The sequence below is a fragment of the Ovis canadensis genome, chromosome 19 (assembly GCF_042477335.2).
Source record: "Ovis canadensis isolate MfBH-ARS-UI-01 breed Bighorn chromosome 19, ARS-UI_OviCan_v2, whole genome shotgun sequence".
Lineage (NCBI taxonomy): Eukaryota > Metazoa > Chordata > Mammalia > Artiodactyla > Bovidae > Ovis > Ovis canadensis.
The window spans coordinates 28459088-28478999 of record NC_091263.1 but is presented as its reverse complement, the minus strand read 5'-3'; the positions used below and the strand labels follow the sequence as shown (position 1 = coordinate 28478999).

Here is a 19912-nt window from a genome sequence, read left to right as displayed (position 1 = left end):
GATGTCTCAGGCATTTCCACACAGAACTGTTAGGAGCTTCCCATAAAGAATCCACCTGCCAATACAAGTTCGATCCCTAGATTGGGAAGATCCCCTGGAGGAGAGCATGGCAACCCACTCCAGTATTCTTGCCTGGAGAATCCCATGGACAGAGGAGCCTGGAGGGCTACAGTCCGTGGGGTCACAAAGAATCGGACACGACTGGGCAACTAACACTTCCACTTTCGCATACATATGTACAGTTCGGCAAATTGTACAGCTTCTGTCTGTTTAGTTTATCATGCCAATCAAGCTTCAGTAAAGCTGTTAAAAATTAATATGTGCAGACAGAATGAAAGTGATAAAGATATAGAAAAAGGATGTAGAAAAGAACTTTTAAAAACAGTTGTAAAAGTCCTATATCAACTAGGTAAAAGTTGCATGTGATATAGATGGTTAAAAAAATTAGAAAGATGGTTATTCCACAAACTAAGAATTATTACAATAATTTTTGCAGTTGTTTTAATCATATAAAATGAGTAAATAGACAAAAATGTACTCTATTCTCAAATTTTTGTCATTTTTATGGACTTGAATTTCAGTGCTCTAAGGTTTTTAATGGCTTCTTCAGAAATATAAGCTTTATGTGCCATAATCTCGTGGTGCATTAAATGGGAGCTTGAATAGCCTTCCATTCATAGAATGAGCTAATTTGTTTCTAAGCTCAGAGGACAGCAGTGCTGGGCATGGTGTAAATGCTCAGTGTTCGCACCTGCCATGACCAACTTCAGAGCATTGATTCCTCCATCTCTGTATACACAGAGACAAACAACAAAAGCTAGAAAAGAGATGATGGAGGGAAGGGAAAGGGCTCAAGATCTGTATTTGCACTTCCTGACTCCCAGGACTCAAGAGCTCACACAAGTGCGGAGCAGCTCTTTGGGTTTGGTGGGAAGAGGCGTGGACAGGTCGGGTTGTGGCGCCCTCATGGGCTTGCTCCAGGTCATGGGCCCTCGGCTGGGTGCAATATGATGAGGACAGTGAGTACCTCACCTGAATGTCCAGCCCCGGCCCTCAAACCCTCTCCTGGTTGCGGTTTGTATCCTCCCCCCCCGACTGCCTCATCCTCACCTCTTTCTCTGACCGCCACCCCCCCCCCCCCGCAACACACACACTCACCTCTTTGAGGAGGTAGTTTTTTTGTGTATTACAGATCAGTTTTTCTCTGAATGACCTTCTGGCCTCTGCGTTTGCTAAGAACCTGGTCTCTGATTATCCTGGGCTGCTTACAGTGATGCATGAATGTGTGTTTATTCTAATGTTTCTTATATTCCCATGAGTTCAGAGAAATCTATAGTTTTCACACGTAACATTTCAAACTGGAGGTAGTGTCATCGCCTAGTAGTGAGGGTAGGAAAAAGATGGGTCCCTGAAGAGTCAAGGAATTTCTCAGACACCCTTTCAACTACAGTTATGTTGAAGAACTTGACTCCACACTTTTATTTATCAAGTCATTTAATGTTACAGGAAACTGTACCATCTAATGCTTCCCATCTGAATAACTTTAAGAGGCAGGGAGATTGTACTATTTAAAGGAATCCTATGAAGATCCAGTAGATAGGTATTCTGTGAAAGAATTTGTCAGAAAGTTGCATTTCCTTAAAACAGTCCCAGAATCCCCATCGTCTTAACTCATGTTTCATGATCATGAGCCAGAGCATCTCATCAAGGCAACAATGGATCATGGTGCCATTTTTGTCATGGAGTGAAACAGACTGTGGCTTCTTAATAGCCTTAAAGTAAGGGAGCTTACGTTCTCCTGAAGCTGTCTCATCCAGATGTTAGAAGACCAGACTTGCAAAGGACCATCAGTCCCTAGGATTTTCTGGAGAAGGACATGTTGAGTGACGTGTAAACTTCCTACAGCCCATGGTCTTTATTCATGAATTTGCTTTGAAATTATTAGTTAAGTTAATGGAGGAGGATGGACTTATCCATTTCTAAGTGACACCTTGGAATGATGGATCAAGTGATGATACTCTAAATACAGAATAAAAACATCATGCCCATCACACATTTTTTTCCAGAATCTCAAACTTTTCAAAAAATCATACAGAACTAATTTCAGAGGAATGTGATCAAGCTTGCTTAACTTAAATTCTCACTCACGTTGTTCTTATGGGTAAAAAAGAACTACCTATGACAGTCGAGTGCCAGCCTGGTCTGGATATAAAACCTCTCCCCTAGGTGGATGAATCAGTGTAACTGGTGATCAGTTTGGTCCAGAGAGCCGCTGAGGGGCTGGCCTCTGTGAGCTGCATACATGGTCTTGCTCCTGGGCTGGCAGCAGCTACAGGGAAACTCTTTACTTCCTGGGGCCACATTCAGGGATGGTGGCATGTGGGGCTTCGAGGATGCTCCACCGGCGCTGCCCTGCATTAGGAAGCCTTGCAGGGAGGGGCCTGCAGCACAAGTGTATCCTGGGTGGGATGCATCCCAGTGGTGTCCACAGACCTGGATACCACAGAAGGATGGGCATCATGTATTGCAACAAAGGCTGGTCCAGGACCCAGTTTTGTATGTTTTTTAATAAAGCACAGTAACCTCCTGAATTTCCTCAAGCATCCTAGTATAGCATGAGAAGGCAGCATGAGCTACCTCAGCCAGGACCCAAAAGCCGGGGTTTCTCAGCCCCAGTGCTGTTGACATTTGAGTCAGATGATTCTTTGTGGCAGGGCAGTCCTGTGCGCTGTGTTCTGGCCTCTACCCACTAGATGCCCAGCAGCCCCCCACCCCCATGGGCAACAACAAAAATGTCTCCCAACGTTGCCAGATGTCCTCTGGGGGACAGATCATCCCCCACGTAGACACACTGGTGTGAGGGAAGGGACGGCGCCAGGGAGCTGGTGAGCCAGTCGCAGCAGCAGCTGTGTGGCTCCTGCTTTCCAGCCTTTGGTGATCTTGTAGATGACTCGGCTCACAGCCCTGACCTGGCCCTGTCTTTCTCCCCCAGCGTCTCTTGATGACTGAAGTCAGGGGCTCTGAGTCAGGTAGACAGAGGCTAGCCACCTGGCCTCTTGGATGGGCAGTTTCCTCCTCTGTGGAATGAGAGGCGCCACAGGACCCCTGTTGCTCTGAGTCCGTCACGGTCATGCAGGTGAAGGACTTGTCACACCCACTGCTGTCAAGTTAAGACCTAAAAGTCGCGCAGAAGCGACGGTGTTAAGTACATGGACTCACCGCCATTTTGCCGTCTGTTGTGTTCACCATTTCAGGATAAGGGACTCTATCTAAGATTAATTTATTTGGTTTTGTCTTTTAAAAAAAAAAAACCTTTTATTATAGTTTTACTTTTTACTGGAGCGTAGTTGCTCTACGCCATTCTGTTGTTTTCTGCTGTATAGCAGAGTGAATCAGTATACATGTATCCCCTCTTTTGGGGGTTTCCTTCCAGTTTAGGTCAATCACAGAGCATTGAGTAGGGTTCCCTGTGGTATACAGTAGGTCCTCACTAGTGAAGATCCGTTTTTAAAATCTTAACTGCCCCGCACGCCCCCCACCCCACCACACACACACACACACACACACACACACACACACACAGGAGCACACACATTCACTAACACGCCTGGCACACCCTCCTCTCAGAAGGTGCCGAGGCAGCGCCACCCTCCCGCGGGCATCGCTGTGGCTCTGGAGAGAGTGGTTCAGGCAACCGGGGCGCAGGGCCGCGTTTGGGGGCAGGCGGGACAGCACTTCAGTTAGTGGGGCACGAGCACCTCTCCTCCCCTTCACGGCAGGTTTCCCCTTTCTCCGTCTCAGTTTATCTTCCTGCCTCTGCCCAGTGAAAACCTCCTTAGGATACTTCTCCCTCTGATCCAGGGTCCCTGAAGCACGTTCATGACTACCTCATGTGAGAGCGCCGAAAGGGTTCCTCTTGGGAGATGCTCTTCGGCTTCCGAGAGGCATGACCTTGTCCTCGGTGCCCTTAAGCAAAATGGGGACAAAGGGTCCAGCCTGTGTCCAGCCACCTGCTCCTGAGAGTTGCCCTGTGGTCGCTCGCCTGGGTTGGGGGAGGGGGTCTCTCGGTCTCAGAGCTCGGGGACCTGAGTCGGCAAGGCCCTTTCTGTGTCCCCCGTCTGCTCTGCAGAGAAGCGTGGGAGAGGCGGAGGCTTTTCTGGACCGCCTCCCCGCACTGGAGACTCACGGGGACACAGGCTCTGACTCCCTGTGAAAGAGCCCAGGGAGGCCATGTGATGAGCGGTCAGCCCTCCCTGGAGTCCAGGACCCCGACCCTGCCCTGGCACCAGCCCCAGCTCTCCCACCTCCACTGGGGGCCCACGAGGATGAGGGCGGCGCCGGCCAGAGGTCAGCCTGCCAAAGCCTTTTGTAGCGGAACATCCCGGCTCTTTGATGTTGCCCCGGAAGCCTCTGAGACCCGGCTTCAGTTAATTTTATCCCAAGGCAAGTTGTACGCTTGTCCTGGAAGTTGTTCCGCACGTACCTTCTCCGCCTGGCTCTGTGTGGTCCCATGGGGTCGCCCAGAGTTGGGAGTGTTTGGGCCAGTGGACTTGTCCTGGGAGCTTTCCAAGCTCTCCCCTCCCACCACCACCACACACAGGCGCACACACACCCTCCCTTCCTATCACCACTCCACTGTGTAGAATCGACGCTTTGGGCTCAGCCGACAGCTGACCTCTCTCTCTAAGGTGGGAATCTAGAACTTCACCAGCTCTCCTCCCCACCCCCTCACCTTGTGGGGCCAGCTTTCTCAGAAGGCCTCACAGAGAACCACGGCGGTCTGGCCTGCCGGAGGGGAGGGTGAGATCTCAGCGGAGCGGTCATTAGCGGAATGCGTCCAAAGGGACTGTTTGATCACGGCCGTCCGCGAATGTAACCACCACAGGGGAGTTTTCAGCTGTCCCCCAGTCAGTGTCTGGCCTAAATTTGGACTAATTGGTGCCTGATGGTTTTAGTCATATCAGCCAAATGTGCTGTAATTTTCCTTCCCATTTCATTTTCCTCCCAGTTTTCTCCACGTGAGGAAGTTTCAGCTGCCCCTGATGTTTCCTTAGAGAGTCCCAGAGCAGAAGGGAAATTTTGGAGGGCAAGGACACAGGAGAGGAAGTGAAGTGGACTCTTACTTAGCTCAGGTGTCTCCACAACTCAGCCTGACCACATCTGCCTTGTTCTGACGCCTGTCAAGGATGCTGCCGGGGTGACGGAGTCCCCCACAAAGCAGGGTGCTCCCCGAGGCCACACCCTTGCTGACTGCAGCTGCTGCTCTGCCCCCAGCCCTGAGCGCCGCCCCGCCACCTGCCTTCCAGGCTGCCTTCCCCTCGGGCCCTGAGGCCCTCTGTCCACCTCCACACAAACCCCAACTCGATGCCTCTGGAACTGTCACTCATAGCTGCCCTGAGGGCCTGGGGGGACAAGGTACTCAGCCCAACCCCATGACACCCCCAAGTCTCCTTTTATCCTTGTCCATGCGGTGGGTTCATGGGAGCCGAGGGGTTCCTGCTCAGCACAGCGTGTAACTGTAAGCAGAGCTTACAACCAGCGTGACCAACTGGCCCTCACCCGTTTGTGACATGTGTTTTAGGAAAAGGTCAAAGACGTCATGCATTTATGTGACAGTTTCAACCTGTGTTTAAAAAGTGCTCACTTAGCAAAAAAATAAAGCACTCATCTGCTAAGTCTGTTCACAAGCTGGCTAGTGACAGTAGTTTATCCCCCTCAGTGCTCTGAGAATTACTGTGTAGTTGGAGAAGACTCTTGAGAGTCCCTCGGACTGCAAGGAGATCCAACCAGTCCATTCTGAGGGAGATCAGCCCTGGGATGTCTTTGGAAGGAATGATGCTAAAGCTGAAACTCCAGTACTTTGGCCACCTCATGCGAAGAGTTGACTCATTGGAAAAGACTCTGATGCTGGGAGGGATTCGGGGCAGGAGGAGAAGGGGATGACAGAGGATGAGATGGCTGGATGGCATCACTGACTCGATGGACGCGAGTCTGGGTGAACTCCGGGAGTTGGTGATGGACAGGGAGGCCTGGTGTGCTGCGATTCATGGGGTCGCAAAGTGTCGGACACGACTGAGCGACTGAACTGAACTGAACTATGTTCCCCGTCTTCAGATCTAGCTCTTCAGGCCTGCCCTGTCCTCCTCTTGGAAAACTCTCTGAATTGCTTTCATTTTAAAAAAATTTTTATTATTTTTTGGCTGCACTGGGTCTTTGTGGCTGTGCGTGGGCTTTCTCTAGCTGCAGCGAGCGGCGGGGGCTGCTCTCTAGTTGCGTTGCGTGAGCTTCTCATTGCGATGGCCTCTCTTGGTGGAGCGTGGGCTCCCGGGCACATGGGCTTGGCTGCCTCAGTGCCTGTGGGATCTTCCTGGACCAGGAATCGAACCCACGTCCTCTGCATTGGCAGGTGCATTCTTAACCACTGGACCACCAGGGAAGTCCCAAGAACGAATTCTTTTTTCTAAATATTTATTTATGACCGTAGCCTGCCAGGCTTCTCTGTCCATGGGATTCCCTAGGCAAGAATACTGGAGTGGGGTGCCATTTCTTTCTCCAGGGGATCTTCCCAACCCAGGGATTGAACCCAGGTCTCCCACATTGCAGGCAGATTCTTTACCATCTGAAACGCCAGGGAAGCCATGAATTGCTTTATTTCCGATAGAAGTCTCAAGGGCTCTGTTTCTCTAGCATGAAGTCCAAGGTGCAGACTTCCCTCTCATTTCCCTTAAAAGGGTCTGTGGGGTCACTGGTCCCCACCGCCTTCACCTGGACTGTTTTTGCAGCCCCTCCTCACTAGCTCCCTGCCTCCAGAGGGTCCCTGTTTCTAGCGGGCCCCTGTTTCTTCTGCCTCCAGGTCCCTACCAGGGTCCCTCCCACCTCGGGACCCGCGTGGCCGGTCTTCTTGCCCCTTGGCAGAATACGAGTCCCCAGATTACTGTGTCTGGCTCTTTCTTATTGCTGCATCCTCAGGCGTTATCTCCTGTATCCTGCCCACCCAGCCACCCCCTGCCACACTTTCTCCTCTTCCCTTTCCCCTTCTTGACTCTCCTTAATACCCACCATGGTCTCAGAGTGTCCTATCTGCTTTTTTCATTGAAGTGTATTTGATTTACAGTGTTTCGGGTGTACAGCAAAGCAATTCAGTTATATGTGTACACATGCACACACACACACGTATGTGAAAAGTCAAAGTGTTAGTTGCTCAGTCGTGTCCAACTCTGTGCGACCCTATGGACTGGAGCCTGCCACGCTTCTCTGTCCATGGGATTCTCCAGGCAAGAATACTTCTCCAGGGGATCTTTCTGACCCAGGAATCGAGCCTGGACCTTCCACACTGCAGGCAGCTTTTTTTTTTTTTTTTTTTTTTTTGGTCATCTGAGCCGTCAGCAAAGCCCATATACACACACACATACATATTCTTTCCCAGCCTTTACCATCACTGGTCGTCACGCAGTAGTGAATATAGTTCCTTGTGCTGTGCAGACCCTTGCTGTTTGTCCGTGTATGGAACAGTGCGTGTCTCTCTCTGTTAAATTCCCCATTAATCCCTTCCTGCTCTTTCCCCTTTGGTAAGCATGAGTTTGTTTTCTGTGTCTGTGAATCTGTTTCTGTTTTATAAGTAAGTTCATTTGTATCGTTTTTTAGATTCCACGTGTAAGTGGCGCCATACGGTATTTGGCTTACTTCACTCTGCGATCAACCCTAGGTCCGTCCACGTTGCGGCAGATAGTGCCGTCTCACTCCTTTCCACGACGAACACTCGCTGCACGCGCCACAGCTGCTCTGCCCATTCGTCTGCTGATGGACTTGGAGGTTGCTTCCGTGTCTTGGCTGCTGTGAACACTGGGGTGGATATAGGCCCGGGGTGGGACTGTAGGACCAAATGGTAACTCAAGCTTTAGTTTCTGAAGGGTATTGTTTACTCTTTCGCAGTGGCAGCTCTGCCTTGACGCACACCCCGCTGTGTCCCCAGAATCTCACCAGGGCTTAGGCGCGTGGCAGCGCTCAGGACACGCGGTCCGCCGAGCACAGAATCACACGCGTGCTCGTCGGGTCTGTCGCTGCTGCGGGAGGCCTCCTGTGTGCTCAGCTCAGGTCGGACTGTGCTGTCCGTCCTGCCAACCCCTCAGCAGACTTGAGGGCCTTGGGAGTGAGGTTTGTAGCACTGGAGACCTCGTGCTTACCACGGCCCCATGCTCCTTTTGTAGAATCGCAGTCATGTTCCACGCATTGTTTTCTATATTTTCTGCTTTTCTTACCTAACATTCCAGGGTGCACATTTTCCTGATTGTTCTTATTTATGATGGCTGGATCACAACAGAGCAGTTTAGCGGCTGACTGGGTCCTCACGTGGTGAAGTGAGGATTGGGGGAAGAAGCAAACTCGGGTGGCCTATTAAGTCTTATTGATTTGCTATCATTCACTTTGCAACACTCCCCCACCCCCGCCTCCCATTTTCCCTGCTGTCCAATAGGAAGTTCAGAGAAAGGGCTGGAAACAGGCCCTCATTAAGTCACTTCTGCCTACTCCTTCCCCACCTCAAAGCCCTGCCATTAATGCACACACACACACCACCCCATACTGTACACTCAGGGGTTACATCGTCAAATGGACTCCCTCAGTGTGACCCCATGGAACATTCCTAAGGATCAGCTGCAATTCATTTGGGTCAAGTACAAATAGTGTCTACTCAAATGGTTGCTCACTTCTTATGACCCTCGTTCTCACTCCTCGTAACCCAGTCACAGGACGGTTCCTACCTGGCGAGTTTTCTCTCATGAGGAACTGACTCCCGCCACGTCCCGTGGCTGACATCCCAGAGCCCCTGCTTCTGACACCTGTTCTCCCGGGGTCGTGTGGGGAAAATGGTGTGTCCTGATCCTATGTCTCACCAGAACTTTCTTTGGGCCAACCTGTTTAGTTAATTCTTTTACCCACGAGAAGTCCACAATCTGGCCTATTTGCCAATTAAAACTGGCTTTTCCTCACTTGTTTTGGACCTAGGCTGTTGTAGTTAGTTGAATCGGGTCTGAAAGTTTTCCCAAACCAGCTATATTGCGTTCAGCATTTTAGACTTACTGGGTTTAATGGCCAGAAACTGATGTAATTATGACCAGTTTCCCAGCAATAAGGGCATTTTTACTGCCCTGGAGAGAGCTGAGAGAATTGGCTGGTCCACAACGAAGGGGGTAGGTATGGATAATTTTCTTCGAGGAAACAGTCATGTCTTAAGGGGTGAAAAAGAAAAGCAAGTCCTCAGCCTGCCATCCTCATGGACTCTGGGCTTAGCAGGGGCCCACAGGTCCAGACGGGAGTCTGGAGGGGAGAAGGGCGGTGTCAGGCCAGGTTGGGGAGCCCATGGATCCCAGAGGAGGAGTGCCCTCAACTTCCCAGAGATCGTCCCAACGACTAGCGCCACTCAGGAGCCTCACTTGCTTGCATTGAGGAATATGGTGTCGCATTTCTGAGCAGACTCCAGCAAAGACACAGAGGCCACGAGGCAGCCGGAGGCCATGTGTGAGAATCACTGCCCTACGCTCCAAGTGCCCTCCGCATCTCACGGAAGACACGAGGCACACGGGCCCAGGAACGGAGCAGCGAGTGTTCCCATAGTCTTGCTTTAAACGTGGATGTGCAGGGCAGGTCAAGAAACGTCTGGAGCAACCGAGAACGAGCGACCAACAGCAGGTGGAAAGCGGGGAGGGGCTGCCAGACCGCACCACACTGACCAGGGGCTCCTCGCAGACTCCACCCCGGCATCTGAAGGCCAGGGGGTAGCATGTTTCGATGCGCAAGGGGTGGACAGAAATGGCTTTGAAGTAACTTAAAAACCTTCGCGCTCCAAGAGGAGATAAAGTATATATTAAAAGTGCAGAATAAAGGGGCCGATGGAGAGGTTTATGTTTGAAATGGAAACCCTCTGAAGTAGAGTTGCAGTTTGCTGCTTGTCTGGGCTCGTGCCTGTGAGATCTGAAGGCCGCGGAATTAGAATAACCCTCCTGTGTGTGCAGTGTGCGGAGCACCTGGGCCGCGCGCTCGTCAGCTCCGTCTGCTGGTTTTTTTCTAGTCTGTCTGGGTTGCCTGGGCCTGTCTAGAGGAACTCAACAATAAGAAAATAGGGTTACCTTGGCTTCCCTTTGCCACACACATTCAGTCCCAGTGGAGAGACAGACATGCATTATTTCCCACTGGTAACGGAGGCCCGAAGCCTGCCCATACCTGCGTCCCTGGAGGCCGCGGGGCTCCACACCTAAAACCACATCCAGGCAGGGAAGCCGCACCCGAGCTTTTACGGGCTGCACGTGTGAGTCAGGTCCACGAGCGTCAGTTCACACTGTATCACCAGGATACAGCGTGAAGTACGTTCTGACTTCCACGTTTTTAAAGGACAGTGCTGAGGAAGGTTGTCAGCAGGCCGGGCTTTGTCACCTGGTGGCCACTTGGCCCGGTGAGCCACTGTCCCCTCAGCTGGCCCCACACACTTCAGGCTCCTGCCATTACCTGGGGCCAGAGATGGCTTCTTGTGTTGGTTTGCATTTGGGAAGCTGAAATCCAGAAAGGAGGCCAACACAAACACTGTCCTGGAGGGTGAGTGTGCCAAGAAAAGAAGGAAAAAAAAAAAAAAAAGCCCCTACCTTACAATTTGTGAGCCTGGTGGGGAACATGAGGGATAATTCTGTGGGATATAAGCCTCTCCTTTTGGTGTTCTAGTTACACCAAGTGATTCCCGAATGCTCTCTGACACAACTCACGTTCCAGGGACTGAAGCAGAAGGTTGAATAAAGTAGGGTGTTTACCCAGAGTCCATCATCTGCTTGTTTATATACTCTCAATTAAACTGATGTGGGGAATTGTCTTTCCAAGTTGATCTTCATTCTGAACTCAGATTCCCCACTTTTTTTATGATCTTTCCCTTTAAGATCCTATGTTTTGAATGGATGCCTGTCTGCCAGGTGAACTGCACGTGTTTAGTACATTCATGTTTCCACTTTGATTGATTTTAGCTGTCCAGCTACCAGTGAGACATCTTAGCAGCAGGAGACATGTGAGGCAGGCATCCTCTGTTTGCAGGGAATGAACACCAGCCATTCGATGTTTTGAAATAAAATCTACTCTCTGCTACGGAAAATTATTGCAAAATGAAATTGTTTCCTTGTCTTGGCTAATGGGCATTAACTGCCTTCTAATGAAAACACTAACTACAGGAGGAAGGCGTGTTGACACTCTTCATGGTGTCCTCTTGCATTATTGATTTCTTAGAGTCACTGCATTGCTTGCTCTTGACTGCAGTGATCAGATCCACGAGAAGTTGTCTAGCAGCTGCTCAGCCATGAACTCAGCATCTCCGTGGACAAGTATCACTTCCCCCCCACGTTACTGAGTATGGGTCTCAGTGTGAAGCAGTCGAGCACAGCACAGCCCGTGTACTCTCTTATCGATCTTCTACAAAGAGCAGAGGCTTTTAAATTTTTATTAATTTTTTTAAACTGAACTATAGTTGATTTACCATATTGTGTTGGTTTCAGATATATAGCAAAGTGATTCAGTGATACATGTATAAATCTGTATTTATTCTTTTCCATTATAGTGTATTTCAAGATACTGAGGATATAGTTCCCTGTCCTATACAGTAGGACCTAGTTGGTTACCCATTCTCTATATACCAGTTTGTATCTGTGAATCCCAAACTCCTAATTTATCCCACCCCCTACCCCTCCCATCCCCTTTGCTAACCATGTAAGTTTCTTTCATTTACATCATGTTTTCTAGATTCTACATATAAGCAACATCATATGATACTGTCTTTCTCTGTCTGGCTCACTTCACTTAGTAAGACCATCTCCAGGTCCATTCATTTCGTTGCAAATGGCAGTATTTCATTCTTTTCATGGCTAAATAAAATTCCATTGTAAATACATAAAGGGCAAAGTTGTAAACACTGATGAAGTCCAATTTGTCAGTGTTTTTCTTTCTGGGATTGTGATTTTGTGTTGTATTTGAAAACTCATCAGCAAACCTAAGGTCATATATGTATTCTCCTATATTTTCTTCAAGAAATTTTGTTTGTTTGTTTTAGATTTTACATTCAGATCCACGATCCGTTTTGAATCATTTCTCTTTTGGGACATGCCATCCAGCTTCTGGAACTGTAGCTCCGATCAGGGATTGAACCCAGGCCCTCAGCAGTGAGAGTTTGGAGCCCTAACCACTGGGCCACCAGGGAAGCCCCTCGAGTGGCGTTTTGTTTGAGGTGCAAGATAAGTGCTTAGGGCCAGGTTTTTACACAGAGGAGTCCGTCTGTTCCAGCACTGTTTGCTGAAAAATGTTCCCCCATTCAGGTTACCTTTGCACGCTTGTCAAAACTTTGATATTATTTGTGTGGGTCTGTAAAAAAAATCCTGCTGGGATTATGATAGGAATTGCATCAAACCTGTATTTTGGGGAAATCAATATATGTACTATATTGAGTCTTCTAATTCATGAACATAGTAATTATATCCATTTATTTCATTAAAAAATGTTTTATCGGCATTTTATAGGCTTTAACGTACAGATCCTGACATTTTGCTAGTTATACCTTTGAAATTTGTCAGAACGTGCTTTATGACAGTAAGTATGTTTTGAAGACTTTACATGTACATTTGAAAAGAACATATATTCTGCAGTTGTTAAATGAATTTTTCTTTATATGTCTATAAGATCAGGTTTGTTAATCTCGTGTAGAACATCCATATCCCTTCTGATTTCCGTGTGCGTGTTACTGGGAGAGATTGAAAAGTATGCCACCATAATTATGGATTTGTCTCATATCTTCCTGATCAGTTCATCTTTTTATAAATACATGTCTCTCTTTATTCTTAGTTGTAATTATTGGCTTAAAGCCAACTTTGATGTTATTATAACTACACCAGCTTTCTTTGGTTATAATTTGTGTGACATATCTTTTTTCATTCTTAAAACTTCAGTTGTTCTTTGCCCTTGTATTTAAGGTATGCTGGTATGCATCACATGGTCACGTTTTATTTTGGTTATATCCAGTCTAAAAATGTTAGTCTTTTACTTGTAGCACTTCATAAATTACACTTAATATAGATGTTGATATATTTGGGCCTACATTTACGACATTATTCTTGATTTCTGCTCTTTTTTTCCTTCCATCTTTGGGTTTATTTTGCTCTTTTTCTAGTTTCTTAACATGAATGCCTGGATTATTGACTTGAGACCTTTCGTTTTTTATGTTAAGTATTTAGTACCATAAAGTTCTCTTTAAGCACTGCTTTAGCTGCACCTCCCCCCGCCCCCGCCCCAACTTTGATACATTGTATAGACATCTTTCAGCTCAGAATACTTGATAATTTTCCTTGGGATGTATTCTTTGATCCTTGGATTATTTAAGAGTGTGTTGTTTATTTCCAAATGACTAGAAATACTTTAGTTATCTTTGTTATTTACCCTAACCCTAACCCTCTGTCACCTTAACCCTAATAAACTCATGTCCAGTGAGTCGATGATGCCACGCAACCCTCTGATCCTCTGTCACCCACTTCTCCTCCTACCCTGAATCTTTCCCAGCATCGGGGTCTTTTCCAACAAGTCAGCTCTTTGCATCGGATGGCCAAAGTATTGGAGCTTCAGCTTTCTCAAGCTCTTCCTTGTCACCTCCCTAATACTTCCTGGTTCCCTGGGTCTCTTGTTTCCTGTCTGGCCACTGACTACTCCCTTTCACACTTGTCATGTCTGGGCCAAACACTGGGAGAACAGAGGGGAGTTTTGGCTGATGGCTCCCGTTGCTGCCACCGCAGAACTGCCCGCTGCCTGGGGCGGAAGAGACCCAAGGGAAGGGAAAGGGGCTTTCATCTGCACTCTTGGAACTTTTGGACCTTTCCTCTCCCCTTCCTGAAGCCTGGCTTCTCCCACAGCCCTCCCCTCTGCTCCTCAGTGCTCACCTCCGGGGTTTGGGTGTGCTGAGGTCAAGGTGGGCTGCACCAGCGGGAAAGCAGCAGTGGTGCTCTGGTCTCCGTCCCCACTACCAGTGCTGCCAACTTTTCTGTGATCTCAGAGAGCTGCTCTGTGTATTCTGTTCCGGTTTTAAATGGACAGGAAGAGCGGCATGTGTTTTCTCTGTCTTTCCCAGAATTAGAACCTCTGACTGATATTATTTAAAATTTGGCTGATGGCCCATCTTTATAGGTGGGATAACAGTTGACGTGCTAGTAAGAGTTTAGGTGAGCAGCCAGAATGCATAGTTTTCAATCCTCTTGGCTTTTTTTATGCTTGCCTTTATGTCAGCTGCACATGGTGCTATTTTGGCCTCTTCCTTTGATCACATAATTTCCACCGTAGGTTTCTATTTGCACTTTCCAAGTAGCGCTCGTGAGTGAACGTACCCTTGCTATTTCTTTGCGAGTGGGGCTCAGCCTCTTACACATGACGTGTGGCAGGGTTAATCAGGGCAGCAGGTTTAGGGCAGCGGGTTTGGATGTAGCTCACCTGAACCGTATGAGGCACAGCTTTGAGAAAAATTAGATGGGAATCCTTGCTGAAGATCCTTTCCGGCTAAGTTTGTGCTTGCTTCAGACCTACTGAACCCCACAGCAGCCTTCTGAACTCATCAAGCTGGGTGTAATTTCCGAACGGATTCGCATGCAGCTCTTTTAAGATGCAAATCTTTGCAGAAATTACACCTGATGCAGTTGAGCTGACAGCTGGTGTCTACACACTCAGGAAGTGGGATAGGATCTCCACGGAGGCTCAGATTCATTCACATGCAACTAAGAGGCCACATAAAGGTCTAATTACCCCTGTGACCTTCCTGTCCGCATCTGTGATTGGTTAAGAAATGGAGAGATGATTCTCCAGCCCTGGTTGCTACAATCAGGTAGGAAGACAAAAGTACAATGGGAGCAGCCAAGGTCAGCCTGGTTCCAGCCTCAGGTGGGATTAGGGTCCAGCTCCCTGTGTGCTGCCATCGCGGCCCCTCATCTCACTAAGCCTCTGTTACCTCATCTATAAAGCACAGTACACACTTACCTTGTGAGGTGAGGATACTGAGAGGGAGGCACGAGAAAATGTACAGGAAACTGCAGTCTGCTGAAATGTAAAGTGCCACCAAAGTGTTTACCAGAAAATATTTGAAGAATAATAGATAAAAATAGGACATGGATGATGAATCAAGAGAAACAAGTCTAATGCTAGAGCCTGGGTTCATTCCTAAAGCCTTCCCCTCTCTGTCCGTAGGACACGGACTCCAGGTTCTGGATCAGGAAGTCTCTGGGAGCGGGGCTGGGGTGGCCCCTCTCTGAGTCCCTTCCAGCCCTGAGGGTTTAGGGTGTGTCTCCTGTCTGTCCAGGAAGTTGGCAAGGGCACATTTCCCAGGGAACCTGGGCAGGGGTGTTGCCCTGGTCCTGCTGTTAGTGCCTCTTCCTTCTCCCAGCCCCCCGAGATCAACAGGAACCCAGAATCGCCCTTCTGGCTGTAGGAAAGAGGCTGGGTTGGGCTTGGGACACAAGGGCCAGCAGGGCCGTGGAACCAACAGCTGGCAAGTTTGTTCACCCATGATTTGCTTTCCCTGAAGGGTTCAGGCTCCCAGAATACACAGCCTCCTAAGGGGCTGACAGGAAGCACCCCATCCTGACCTGGCACTTGTCCAACTGCAGTGAACTCCCTCCTGCTCACCTCCAAGGATGCCTCTGTGATCAGCAGCACCTGGGGGCTCACTGCCCAGTAACATGGGCAGCCAGAGACTCAGGATGCCCAGCGAAAAGGCCTGTGGGTCAGGATGGAGCAGCTGACTGCTCTCCTCTCCTCCCTTGCAGATCACCTCCAACGAGAAGCACCTGGAGAGTCTCAAGAGCGCAGAGAGCCTCCTGCAGGCTCTGGAGGGGCTGGCCCCGGCCGGGGGGTGAGTAGGCTTGGCAAACACGCTCCCATTTCTTTTTCCTCGCCTCCTCGTTTCCCCTACACACCAGGGACCACCACCCTCCCACCTGACACTGCCCATTGTGCGCCCTCCGTCCTGGTGGATGGGCCACCGAGGCCCCACCTGCTAAGGGGTGCCTAGCCTTTGCTGGTAGTCTTTCTTCAGAATCACGAGGGTCTATGGAATCTGCTCCCTGGTGTTTTGAGTATTGCATTAATTGGAGAACAACACGTGGTTGAGGTACTGGGGAGACGGTGATTGTGTGGAGCAGGCTCAGCTCCAACCAGCACTGCTGCATCAGCCCTGGGCTGGGTGGGGCAGCGCCTCCTGGCCTCCCCCGCCTCTCGTGCTTGTGCTTTCTGGGAGCTGGGAGGGACAGGCTGGCCTTTATGGCGGCCCAACTTGCCTGACGGCCCCTGTAGTGTAAGGTGTGGACAGTGGCTCCTGGGCCAGGTGGGTCCATCCCCAGGGACGGCAGCGTCCTCAGCCCTGACAGTGGGTGCGTCTCCTTGCTGGTCACTGGCACCCAGTGCCACTCTGGTGGGTGGGATGGGCTCATGGCTCCACTGGAGTAGCCTGGCCTGAGCCAAGAGCAGTTCAAGTGCATTCCTTCCTTCCAGAGAGACCCCTGACGTGCAGAGCAGGAATACGTGGCCCCATCCCCTTGCACCCCACCTCTTCTTTGCAGCCCCCAGTCCCACTCCTAGGCAGCAGCTTGCCTACCATGTCGTCAGGGGTGTGCCACCAGCTAATTTTACACTTCAGGGGGCACTGCCATGCACCATTCTCTCCTTTGGTGACAGTTGTTAAGACCCAAGTGTGTGTCTCAGACAATTTGCTCCAGTAACAAAGATTCCACGTTAAGGCCTTAACTGCACATCCGCACCTATGAGAACGAGAAATCCAGAGTTGCTGGCTGAGTGGCCAGGAAGGGGCACCATGGAGCATCTGGGATCTCTGCTGGCTGGCACAAGTCAGCTGCAGGCTGGCGCCAGGCAGGCTCCTTGTGGGCTCTGGGCTGTCAGGCCCTGGCTGCCGTCTGCCTGACTTGCCCTCACAGCTCAGCATCAGTGCATCTGTCCAAAGCAGCTCAACGCCAAGTGGTGGCAGGGCCAGGAGCGCAGGCGTCGCTTAGGGGGCTTGCTACGGTGGGACTGTGGGCTTTCGGGTCCTCACCTCCCACCCCTTGAGCCTGGGGATCCTGTCTGTGGTTTTCAAAATGATGCTTAGGGCAGCTTTGGGAAATAGCTGGTTCATCAGGTACTCAGGTGAAAAGGAGGCCAGCCCCTTTAGAAGATGGGGCATTTAACCCTGGAAATGCCTGAATGTTTACTTTGCTTTTTTTCACAGGTCATCAGCCAACAGCGCAGTGGCGTCCTTGGCCCTGGAGATCCTCCAGGCTGCTGGACACTAGGCAAGAAGGCACTCGGCACAGTCCTCTGCTGCCGCCACCCCTGGCTACACACACCACAGGTCACCCACAGCTCTGTGTGGACTCAATAAAGTCAACTGAATCTAGAACCTCTGGCTGAGGTGCTCTTGACTGCAGCCCTAGAAAACCCACTCAGAACGATGCCTGTTGGCTGCATCTGGGAACCCAGGTTTGCTCGATGTTCTCAGAATGCTCTCCCCGTGTGTGGGCGAGGTAGGCCTCTGCTCAAGCCGGCACTGCCTGCACTCATCAAAGCGGAGGGAAGCTGCGGGCATCTCCCAGCCTCTGTCTCCTCCAGAGGTTTACCAGGCGGGACGATTCAGGAATGCTCTTCCAGCCACACCTCTAGAGCAAGCCTTTGGAAGCTTGTTTTATTTTACCTGCCTGGCTTTTTCATTTCAGGGATGAACTGATTCTGAGAATCCTGGGGAGAAATGGGAAAGACTCCACTCACAGGAGCAGGTAGTTAAAACTTTGCCTAAAGGAATGCAGCATGCTCATGGGATGCTGGCTTCCTTGCAGGTCTGTCTGCTCACCTAAGTGGGATGAAGGCATCAAGGTAGACTCCTTCCCCCCACCTTCTACCAGTGACCACCACCTCCCAGCCTCGAAACCTTTCCAGCTTATCCTCACACATACACCCTTAACACCCCGACACTGCGGAGGGGTGCTAGGACCGCGGCACTGTGGGGGGTGAGGATCTTGGGTGGCTGGAACCAGGTGAGCAAATTGAGAACATTCCTTGGCCTCCTCTCTGGGGTCTGTTTCCTCAAACTGCAGAATGAAAGGGCTAGACTAGATCAGCTGCAGCAGTGCTCCGGGCTTCTCAGACAGAGGAGCCCCGCCCCTGACAGGCTTCTGTCCTCGGCCAGAGCCCCTATGCAGGCAGGATGGGCAGGGCACGCAGGGGTAGGAGCTACACGGACATGGAATTCTCCAGGCAAGAAGACTGGAGTGGGTAGCCATTCCCTTCTCCAAGGGATCATTGCGACCCAGGGATTGAACCCAGGTCTCCCGCATTGCAGGAGGATTCTTTACCATCAGAGCCCCCAGGGAGGCCCCATCTACTGTGTCACGGGCAGCCGGCCACACTGTCGTCACCAACAGCCTCATCTGCCGCAGTGTGCCAGCTTCCCTGTGGCTTTGCAGTGAACAGCTGCTCTGCGCCCCACTCCAGAAAGGCATGGATGTAACTTACCGTATTTAAACCCCACCACCTGCCAAGCACACCACCTTATCTCCATCTCATAGCAGAGGAAACCGAAGCTCAGAGCCAGTCTACTTGCCCAAGGCCCCGCTGTCAGGTCGAACTTAGGACTCGGACTCCAGAGCCTGTTTGTCCACCGGTGGGATATCCAGAGCCGAGCTGTGAGTAGCTGAGGTGTAAGGGGGACCTGCACCCTGGAGCAGGCAGTTTCTTTTGTTCCAGCCTCCGTAGTGCCCACATAAGGAGGCCCCACAGAAGTCCTGCTGGGCAGCATGCCCATCACCCGGCTGTGCACCCCGGGGGCCCTGGCCTGCCTGGATGTGCCTGTGCTCCAAGGATGAGGGAGTCGATGGAGGCCTGGCCTTCAGCTCCTGTTGCTTTGCCCCTCTGGTGCAGGCAACAGGCACAGTTCTGTCTGCCCAGGCAATCTGTTCTCTCCTTTCACTCAGATCTTGAGGGAACCACCCTGGAGTTCTGGGCCGAGTCCTCCCAGAAGGTATCTCAGAGCAATGGAATCTTCTTTACGCTTCTGCGTTGAGCAGGGACTCTCTGCTGCTTAAGGTGAAACAGGAAAGCTTTAACATTCCAAAACCATGCTAAGTGGACCACGCATGGCTGCGAGTCCCCAGCCTTGCTTCTTGGAGGAAAGGCCTATTGGAATAGGCACAGGGTGAGAAGGCAGTCCCTAGCAGGGCTTCTGTCCACCAAGGATGCTCAACCCAGGGTGTCAGGGGCTGAAGCTAGCCTATGCCACGTTTTGCACCCTGGTGTGAGGCTCTTCTGGAGTTAGGGGATCCTTTATGTCCTTCTCACAAAGGCACCTTATGGAAAGCAAGAGCCCCAATCCTGCTGAGCTGAGGTAGCGGACATGAACTGTCTGGGTGGGCAAGGAGGATGTTGAGGACGGTAACCCTTGCTGCCCTGCATGGGAGGCCCACACCCCTTTGTGGCTTCCCAGGCTCTGAGAAGAGCTGACTGAGCCCCTCAGGGAGGAGAGGCTGAACCCCCCAGGGAGGAGCAGAAGCACACCGTGCGTGGAGATGATTTGCGAGGCCACGGCAGGCTGCCTGCTCTCCACTCACGGCAGGCCCAAGCTTTGAGACCTCGCCTCAGCTTACAGTCTGAGTACACACCCAGTGAGCTGGCCCTCTGGGAAGATCTGTTTGGGGTGACTTTGGCCTGGGAGGTCTCCTGGGCAGAATCTGGCAGCCAAGCAGTAGCAGTGGGATTTACTTCTTAGGGTTCTTGGTACTTGTCTAGCTGTTCATGTCTCCGGTATTACTGTGAGGTCACCATGTCACCTCATGAGGTTCTCAAGTCAGTTCTGGGGTTGCAGGGCAGCTGTCAGCCCTGT

At 50.6% G+C, this 19912-nt stretch overlaps 1 protein-coding gene across 4 annotated transcripts in view; it reads left to right on the top strand.

The window, feature by feature from the left end:
- ULK4 (unc-51 like kinase 4) overlaps positions 1-17440 on the top strand; it is a 502577-nt gene extending 485137 nt beyond the window's left edge. For all 4 annotated transcript variants that reach the window (XM_069560715.1, XM_069560714.1, XM_069560717.1 and 1 more), the window contains 2 exons: positions 15816-15901; positions 17270-17440. In XM_069560715.1, coding sequence (XP_069416816.1) covers positions 15816-15901; positions 17270-17333 — 150 coding nt within the window. In that variant the 3' untranslated portion in view covers positions 17334-17440. The remainder of the gene's footprint in view (positions 1-15815; positions 15902-17269) is intronic.
- Positions 17441-19912: the final 2472 nt, after the last annotated feature.